The following is a 10,059-nucleotide window of genomic DNA, read 5'->3' as shown; positions in this document are numbered from 1 at the left end:
CCCCATACCCCTGACCATGCATGCTGGCTGGGGCTCATGGGAATTGGAGTCCAACAAGATCGGGGGGGGGGGCACAGCTGTTCCGATCTCTGGTTTAAGCTAACGTGTTTTCTAAGCACGTGGAGAAACATTTAACCCAATTCATAGGCAGCTAGGGGGGTTAACATAAAAAACACCTTCCAGGTCAAAGATAAATCAGTCTGTTTCAGGAAGTCTGAACCTTCACAGCGCTTCACTTCTTATAATGTAACTGCAGGCAGGGCCCTATGTGTTGTTGCCGTTGTTGTTGTTGCCGTTGTTGTTGTTGTTGTTGTTGTTGCTGTTGTTGTTGTTGTTGTTGTCTTTATGTATTATGTCTATATCCCACCTTTTTTCTCCAATGAGCTCAAGGTAACATACATGGTTCTTCACACTCCTCATTTAATCGCCCCAACAAACCTATGAGGTAGGTTAGGCTGAGAGGTTAGTGACTGGCTCATGGTCACCCAGTGAGCTTCATGGTTGAGAGGGAATTTGAACCTAATCTCCCAGGTCCTAGTCTGGCACTCTAACCACTATACACCACTGTTGGGGCTTCTAGCTGTAGTGTAGAATATATAGGCTGTTACACTTGGATTAGAAAGACTTGAGTCTGAATGCCTGCTGAAACATTAAGTTCACCAGCTCAGAATGTGTGGGCAAGTCACATACTAGGAACGGGGCGGCTGTAGTGAGGTTAAAATGAGATGATGCCGAACTCCACACAGCACTGAACATGAACATGGAGGAAGGATGGGATAATGAATTAACAGCTGGGAACTTTGATCTCTCACGTTTCCTGCTGTTGGTCCTAATTTTGCATCGGTTCTAGTGTGCCATGCCACGCCTTCTCTGCCCTCCTACATGTGACCTTGGCTTTAGCAGACATTTTCACCATCACTCTCTGTCTGCATTTTGGCTTCATTAAAGAGCAGTGTGCAGCTGTATCATGTCCTTCTTTAACCACAACACCCACGCCTGGTAGCACATAGGAACCTGCCTTTCAAAGAGTCAAATTACTGGTCCATCTAGCTCAGTATTGTCTACACTGACTGGTAGCCTCTCTCCAGGGCTTCAGCCTGGAGTTGGTTACATCTCTAGCTGGAGATACATGAATTTCATGAATTTCCTTTGGGAGTTGCTGTTTCAAAAACTAGAGCCTGCGGAATTGCTGTCAATAGGCACAGCAGTCTTTGTTATGGTCCAAAGCAGGGTCCTTATTGGTCCCTCTCTGGGTGGCATGACATCATGCCTTATCTTCAATAGGTCCTTCGGTTTGCCTAAATATCAGCGGATAGCTGCGAAAGAATAGGAGAACCACATAGGCGGGGGGGGGGGGAATATGCTCCCGCTATGTGGTCTCAGATCCAATGAAAACACAACTTGCCTTGGGATAAAGGAAACCCTCCCTCCGCCCCACCCGCCCTCTCCTCAAAGTTCCTTGTGGTCTTGCCTTTCCTGTTAAAAGGGTGATGAATTGCAGGCTACGATTTCATGTCAAGGTACATTAGACAACAGAATCTGAAAGAGCTGTTAACCCTCAGCCCAAGGTGTCGGGAGGCCTTTGCTCTCTTGGCAGAGGCAGGCAGATAATTTTTACATCATTCGTCCTTGGACAGAGGCAATGGCTCACTTCTAAATCTCTGACATCTTTGTGCCTATCAGCATGAAGCAATATTCCTCTGTGACCTTCTTGCTTATTCTTGTTAATTCTTTCCTACCAGTATAATCTGAGCAGCAATTTTATTCACTATTATGAAAGGGCTTTTATTTGCTATTACATAATTAATTAATTAATTAATTATTAATAATAATAATTTAAAAACAACTCTATCCAGTGGTGCTGTTCTGCTCAAGCAACAGGCTGCCACTACCACGGTGAAACTTCCCCTTTGTCTCTCCTGCAGCCTCCTCCACACCTTCAAGAGTAGAGGGACCCCTTGGAGCAGATTTGGGGAACATGTGAAAAGACGAAGGGAAAGCCCGACTCATAATCATAACCGTAATAACAATGGGCAAGAGTATTCATTTAAGTACTAATGCCATATATACTGTATCTCTTTGGTGATTGCTATAATAAGCCAGTCTTTTCCTGATTTCTGATTCCATGTATTTCATAGAATCATAGTTGGAAGGGATCCTGAGGGTCATCTAGTCCAACCCCCTGCAGCTGTCCAATATGGGGCTCAAACCTGCAACCTTGGTGTTCCCAGCACTACGATCTAACCAACTGAGCTATCCAGCCTTTTTCGTTCAGAAAAGCTTTAAGCTACATGGATGTGCCTGCTTTGCAACTCCTGCAAGACATCTATATATCTTGTGCTCATGACCACATACCCCAGTACAGAACGTACAGCGAGAAATGTTGCTGAATAGAGAGCATTGACATGAATAATATTCCCTTCTAGGTACTATGCAGCTATTGCGGTTGACGTGGCATTTGTCCTTTCCCCTTAGAGTTTTGTTGCAGCCCTGGGAAATTCTCATGGCCTTTGTCGCATTGAAAACCGTATGTGAGCGAAGTGGAATGTAATGTGCCTGTAACAAGGGCCTTGGTGCATTCCAGGAGGGGAGGGTCTTGTTCTGTGGCAAGGCTGGCTCTTGATGAGTAAAATCACGCCATCCCCATCACGCCACTTCCTCTATTCAGGAAAGTGGGCTGAGTTAAGGGTGGCCCAGCCTTCTCTCTCCTGCCCCTCTTTCCCTCTTCCCCCCCAAAGTACAGGCATAATTAACCTTGTGAACACTTGAGAGCAATACAAACGAAACATTGGCCCTGAAGTGAGTGTTGCTTGGGATGTACAGTGCTGTGTTTTCACCAAGTAAGGCACGTAGAGTGCGGTGGGTGGGTGGGGAATGGCTAAGCTCTAAGGCGCCAAATTATTTCCAAAGCTGTTTAATATTTTATACAGGATCTTGCTTTGGAGATTCTTTTCAATAATGAAACGTTTGTGGGGGGCAAGAGAATTAGCTCCAGCCTCTAGCATTTCCAGCTGAAAAGCCTTGGTGGTGTTTAAACATAAAATCCTTAGAAATCCAAAATGAATGAAGTAACTTGTTTTAGTAAGGAAAGCCTGCCATGGAAATGCCTATTGTTTTATACTCCCCCCCACCTCACCCGCTATTCTGTGTTTCAGAAAAGCAGCCGTAGAGCAATAGAGAGCAAAGTTAAATGAGAAGCAATCTCTTGTACATTTAAAAATTCAGCTTTCTAGTCTGCTTTTGTATCAGGGCTTGGGTTTTGTTTTTGGAAAAAAGCCCAATATATAATTTTAATTTAGTTTTCTTTGTACTGTAATATAACTATGCAAATGATTATTTAAATAAATTATATGCATGAACATATAAAGTTTCTTTTCAAATATGAAATGAACGAGATCCACTTTTTTACAATTTTGCCCAGGCAGATACCATCTGTGTCAGACTGGTATAAATGAATTTGGACTATTGCACTTCAGATCAAATTTATTTACTACAAGAGTGAGAAAGAAAATACATCAATGGTCAAATGTCAAGCTCTTTTTCTTTTGAAAGGTTGGTTGGATTTTGTCGCATCTTTCTCCAAAATCACAGGTCATTTAACATGCTTGTAAAAAAAAGAAAAAAAGAATCACTTTCCAACCAGTTTCAATTAACTCTGGTAATCAAGCATACTTAAGCTATTAACTAATGTTCTTCACTACATAACTAAAGGCAAGTTTTCAAAATGTTTCTTTCATCTAAACAGCTTCCATAGTGAGTCTGAGTTATATCTTTGGTCCAAACATGTTATATTTGGTTGCGCGACTCCTGCAAGAAACCACAGTCTCATGTCTCACCATCCTCTTCTTTTGTGCAGGAGCTTTTAGTAAGGGAAACCATGTAATGTGATGCCATTAGCTTTGCAACTTTCTCTGTATTCTAGCAGATGGAGGAACATGCAGTGGTGTCACCTGTTGCTTGACAAAGGAGAGAGAAAATGTGATGTCATAAAGTTGTGGTGCATCCTGAAATAAGCCTTAACAGGAGCAAGGGCACTCACACAAGCCCCACTCCAGAAATCTTCACATTTATCGTAGTCCCAATACTTTGTTGTGCTGTTCAGGGAAGGTTGAGGGGGTTGGTTTCTACCCTTGTAGACCTTCCCGACATACCATGGAGGTCAAGCAAACACAACCTCCTTGCTGAATGCGAGATGTGATGCACAGAGGGATGTTGAAAGCAGTAGGGGTGTGTGTGTGTGTCCCTGTTCCCCCACCCATGATGGTGTTTCCATATTCAGACAAATGGCCCAGCACATCTCTAGCGTGTGTATCAAATCATCGAATCAAGGAATTGCACAGCTGGAAGGGACCACAAGGGTCATCTAGTGCAACCCACTGCTATGCAGGAATCTTTGGTTCGCCATAGGACTCGAACCCGCAACCCTGAGGTCAAGAGTAAACGGGTAAGAGTAAACAAAAGTAAGAATATCTACATTGCTGGGGCAGGGGAAACAATGGCACTTAATTTCATGTAAACTCATTTCATGTCAGAGCTCCCGAAACAGTATTTACTAAGGGTCAGCCTTATGAGGTGGAGAAGATGAAAAATGTTGAGGTGTTTAAAAGCCTGAAGGGAACTTAAAGAAGAGCTATAAATTCCCTTAGGTGAAAAAAGCTTCTTCTTCCATGCACATCTCTGTCTCTCTCTCTCTCTCTCTCTCTCTCTCTCTCTCTCTCTCTTTCTCTCTCTCTCTCCACTGCTGCACCAGCAACTTCTTCACCATCCTCTTTTCTGATTCAAACATTTTGGTGCCTCAGCAGCACCCAGTGTGGGGCCTTGGGCCCAATCATTCCCATTGTGCTTCTTGCTCCCAAGAACAAAAGAACAAATAGATCAAAGATTTGGGGAGGGGGGGTGCTGCCTAAACAGTGTCACGTGACCAGCTATCTCTGGGGTTTGCAACCGTCAAACTGCAAACAGGCTCCAGTTATCCTTCACTATTCATGTGGAGGCCCAGGTTACCTAGCAACAGCTTCCTGCAGTCATTTGCATAGCTTTATACATGCCTGCGGCTGCTTCCTTATGATAGTTTCTAAACTTTTAGTTATTTCGAGCTTTTTTCTGGGTGCCCACATGGGTACAGCCTGTCTGCCCATGTGGTGGTAGCACTGTGAAGCTGGAATAGTTTCTGTTCCACAGAAGCCCCCAAGCGTCTTCATTCTTCAGCATTTAAGATCCTGTACAGGCACAAGTATCTCCGCAGTACTGGAACATGTTACTTTCCATGAAATACAACGTGCTAGGTGAAATGCTTAGGGCAGTGGTTTTCAAACACTGTGCCGTGGCACCCTGGAGTGCCTTGAACAATGGTCAGGGGTGCTGCGGGCAACACCGGCCTCTACCCCTCTTTCCTTCCCTCCCTTCCTCTGATGCCCTCTCACATCTCTGCCTCTGAAAGGCTTGCACAGCTGTTTGTTGCAGCATCCCTGCCTACAAGCTCCCCAGGTGAATGGTGCCTCTGGGGCTGGCCAGGGGGTGCTTCCCAGGCCCCTGTGGGGCAGTGGGAGGAGGCACCTCTCTTTGGGGTGGGGGTGGCAGCTCAGAGACCAGAGGCGGCAGCTGCAGCTGCCCAGAGGACTCTCAAGGCGAGGGGAGAAGAGAGGAGGTTGAGAGGAGCCTCCACAAGGCAGGGGTGAGGAGCTGACAGCTCTGCCGGCAAGAGGTGACATAACTGGGCTTCTGATCCCCACAGAGGTGCCGCAGAAAGAATGTAGTTGGTCAAGGACTCAAAAAGGTTGAAAACCTCTGGCTTATGGCATATTATCCAAGCTCGGATGCTATCCACTTCTGTATCACTTCTGAAAAATCAAAACTGATCACCTGATTGTGAAGTTGGACCCTTCTTGTCTCAAGGGGCCCCTACTTTTATATGTTGTGGAAACTGCCAAGATAACATTATTTGTTATGTCAAGCTCATTTAAAAAAACCACCTCTCTGATTACCTTATTCTTTCATTATTGCTATTCTTTCTTTATTTTATGTGTTTGTCTCTCATTGGAACATAAGCTCCTTAGATGTTTTTTCCTTAAAATTCCTCAGGTAGAAGAAGGCAAATATAAGTCTCCCTTCAGGGCTTTTAGAACAAAGATCAACATTCTTACCCTCCAAGATTTTCCCAATTGTTCTTTTACTATAGAAAGCAATACCTCTTCCCATTTACCATCCTCGTATTTGTTTTTCAGCATCTGCTTAAGTGAAAAGGAAAAATTGGCACATATGTGTAAATGCAAGCACCATTCTCCCAATCAAAACAGGGCAAGTTTTTAGGTAGCTCCAGGCTTGCAATGTTCAGTGCTGTAGTCTCAGGGAAAGTTGACCATGTTCTACAGCTGCATGTACAGAACAGTCCTAAACCATAATATTGAAAGCAAATTCTGAGAGCTTGATCTCTCTTGGAATTTGTCACTGGATAGAAGCTTTTTAAAGGCAAGGTTTAAAATGTAATCGCTAGGCTTCCCTTGAGAGAAAGTGACATTCTTTGGACAGACTGCGGGAACTATGTCCTATATATATATATATATTGTATGATAAGCAAAACTATTGTGCTCTATGTAACCAGTGTGAAATAGGCTATGTGAAGTAGCAAGAGCTCTGATAAAAGTTAGAACAGTCTGTTGATAAAATTGCTGCCACGGCTCTAAGCATAAATCCCAGCAACTGTGATACAAACTATGTGCGTCAAGAACATTTTGACCGATTATGTTGTGGAAGAAGAAGAATTTGACTGAGAGTGGGAGAAAAAACACACCCTACCTAACAGAACGAAGGTCTCCTTCAGTACTTCTCAGAGGCTCCACAGTGCAAGGGAGGTGGAACGCAGAAAGCAATAGCTTATTATGGTGACCCTTCTATTGGCCCATAAATACTGGCTCTTAGCTATTTCAAGCATTTGACAATAGGGTGGTACATAAATTCAACCAAGTCACTCTGCATCAATGGCTAGATTCATTAAGATGGAAGGCTAGAACAGTGAATTTAAAACTGGTGTGTGTGTGTGTGTGCGTGTGCGTGTGCGTGTGTGCGCACACACACAATACACAGTTTCCCCAGGAAACTGCTTTGGAGGGATACAAACATATTTTAAAAATACATACCGTTAAATAAAAGTTTGTAAAATGTGATAGCATTGAAACTGATAGCAGAGATTTTGACACTGTGTAATGAAATAACAAGCACAGGTTGCTGTAAAATAATTTCATTTATTATTATCATTAATGTAATTACGCCCAGTAGCATGCATTGTGTTAGAGAAAGAACCTTGCGATTATTTTTTAGACATGGCAAACCCAAATATCTTTTATTAGCTGAGAATTAGCTACTTGATTGTGGGTAGGGAATAAACAGCCTGATGCAACAGGACAGTTTACTTAACAGCTGGAGCACATCTAGCATGGAAGGAACAATATGTCTTTCATCTTAACCTACCTTTTTCTAGTGCACACCCACGGCCACTTTGTTAGCAGCTGCTGCAGGATTAGTAGGAATGAGTAAGTTATACATCCCATAAAAGCACAACCACCGCATCCTGCCTCCCCTTCCTCACTGCCCCAAATCTTCACCCACGCTCTGTTGGCGCTCAAAAACTCCCATCCCACTTGACTCTATTCACCCCTGCCTCCATTTTTGCCCTCGTCCCAAACCACCACATTCATTCCTTCCAACACTATCTCTACCTAGGCTGTCTGCTGTACACTCTGCCTTTAACCCCCCTTGCCTTTAACCCTCCCCCCCACCCGTGCCCCACCCTTCTCCCAATTCTCCAGGTTCAGCCATTCCAGAAATTCACAAAGAAGTTACATAGCGAATGCCACTTCTCTTCGCAGTAGGCCTCGACCACGCCTGCATTGAGCTCTGTGGGCTGCTCCGTGCCTCCTGCGACCGATGTAGGTTGCATGCTGGAGGGCTGGGTTGGGGCCGCTGAGGAGCCGGGGCCTTCTTTCCTCTTCCCCTCTTTGTTTCGCTTGGCTGGGGCCTCCGCCTTGGCTGGGCTGCTGATTGCCCTATTCCTGGGCGCCTGAGGTGGCTTCTGCGGGGCTGGCGCATCCTTGGCACGGCCTTTCCCCTTGGATCTACCTTTAGCAGTCCCCTCAGTGGCCCCTGGGGCGTCAGTGCCGGGAGCGGTGGGCACCAGGTGTAGCTGCGCTTCAGAAGTCCCCTTCTTGCTACTGCAAAGCCGGGATTTGAGCGGGCTGCCGTCCTGGCATGGGTGCTGCTTCTTGCGGAGTTTGCCCAGGATCTGCTTCCAGAACTGGCGGCCTTTGGAGCTGTAGGCAGCGCATAGCTCTGGCTGGCCCCGGTAGACACATTGCTGCCTCTTCCCACCCTCCTCTCCAGGCTGGTGGCAGCTGAGCAGGAGTTCGGTGGCTTCTTCGCCAGAGGTCACCTGCCAAGTGCACAGGTGTTTGTCACGGGTGGAGAACTGTCCAGACTGTGCCCATGGCGAGGAAGCGGGCTTCACTTTTTCGCTGCTCTCTTTGATCTTCCTGCTTGTGGTGCCTTCCAGGCAGCTCAGGAAGAGAAGGGTGAGCGGAAGGGTTTGGGGGAGCCTCATTTCCTGAAGTCAGGGGAGCTGTTGACATTTATCATTCAAAAGCATCCGTGATAGAATCTCCGGTGAGGGGCCCTCTACATTCCCAAAGTCCTATAGAGGAGAGAGATATAAGTCAGCTGTGGACACACACTGGGCAGATAAAGATGAGCAGTGATAGCTCATTGCAAGCAATGCATTCTTCTTATCTGAAATTCTCAAACCTTCACTGGCATAAAATTCTTTTTAACTCACTGTGTGACCCTCAGCAGTGGGTAACGCCTCCAGTACCTACCCTCTGTACAAAGCAGACACTTGTTATGTTTGTTATGCATGTGTGCCAACCTGGTATTTTGTGTTCCTAACAGCACCCCCTGGGATACCCAATAGCTTTTATGCAGTTATATCAATGGTGCTGGATTTTGGTAGTAAGCAAAACTCCTCTGCATCTTTTGTTTTACACAGAGAAAGACTAAAAACTTGGCAATCGTAAGTAGAAAAGCCAGCCCTGTCTACATTCAACAGAGGAGTTGCATTTCTGTTTGAGTGCCATCCATGTGGTTAAAGGGATTGTCCTGACAACATTAACAAACAAACACAAATTCGTTTAAGATGCATTCAGAGTAAGCACCGTTGTTCTCAATTGGCTTACGTCTGAGTAAACACATATAAGATTGTGTTGTTAGAAACCTATCACATTTCTTTCTATGATACCAGAAAAGTGATAGCAAGGTTTCGTTGAAGTGCTCTTTTCTACTGCTGCCTTCCTCTCTTCTCCACGCCCCCGTCCTGCTTTTAACAAAGACATTTCAAACTCCCAATTTCTTTCCTGCTTTCCAGGTTTTCTTTCATGCATTTTCCAAATGCAAAAACCATCTCTCCAGTTTGGTGCTGCTCTTAAGACATAATGAATCTGTTGGTTAATTTGGATGTGAGATCACTGGTTGCATGGTGCAAAAAACAAATATTTTTGCTTATTGCAGCACCAAAGAAACTGCATGGGAGGATCACCAAGCTAAATTAAACAGTTCCAGTACTGATTCCCCCCCCCCCCTCCTTCTGGCAGTTATACTTACAGTTCATTGCAAGAGGCAGAGAGCTCTCCAGGAAAACTGCAAGCCTGCATGTAACCGTAGTCTCTGTTAGAGAACTGTACAGAGCATGCATGTGTTATCAACAGTCCAGTAGGGGCCAGCCACAGCCGATGCCCCTCCCCAGTCTTATGCATGCAAACACACACACACACACACACCACACACACACACACACACAGAGCAAGAGGAGAATCCTGAAAAACAAACCTCTTGACAAAGAGCAATCATGTTCTGTTCTTTATGTATTTATAGTCAACGTACTGAATAGCTAAATAAATATGATCCCAATACTCACTGGCAGAATTTGTTACTGCTCATCTCACAGTAGCCCCCACTATCTGCTCTGTTCAATTTAATCACTCTACAGCATTAGCTCTATTGCAAAGTAATGATCAT

The 10,059-nt window shown here is 45.0% G+C and overlaps 1 protein-coding gene across 1 annotated transcript; it reads right to left on the bottom strand.

Moving 5' to 3' along the window:
• Window positions 1–7,221: 7,221 nt before the first annotated feature.
• Window positions 7,222–9,780, bottom strand: FGFBP3 (fibroblast growth factor binding protein 3). Its single transcript, XM_083439522.1, has 2 exons — window positions 9,646–9,780; window positions 7,222–8,683 (listed from the first exon to the last, which is right to left on the bottom strand). Exon 2 carries the CDS (start codon window positions 8,591–8,593, stop codon window positions 7,808–7,810), a length of 786 nt encoding a protein of 261 aa, XP_083295648.1. The 5' UTR covers window positions 8,594–8,683; window positions 9,646–9,780; the 3' UTR covers window positions 7,222–7,807.
• Window positions 9,781–10,059: the final 279 nt, after the last annotated feature.

Source organism: Podarcis tiliguerta, assembly GCF_965153285.1.
Source record: "Podarcis tiliguerta genome assembly, chromosome: 5".
Taxonomy (NCBI): domain Eukaryota; kingdom Metazoa; phylum Chordata; class Lepidosauria; order Squamata; family Lacertidae; genus Podarcis; species Podarcis tiliguerta.
Note: the sequence above shows the minus strand (reverse complement) of the source record. Positions and strands in the feature narration are given on the sequence as shown.

Bases quoted from the DNA above. Each gene is read 5' to 3' on its own strand.
- FGFBP3 (XM_083439522.1), bottom strand. From the start codon at position 8,593: ATGAGGCTCCCCCAAACCCTTCCGCTCACCCTTCTCTTCCTGAGCTGC.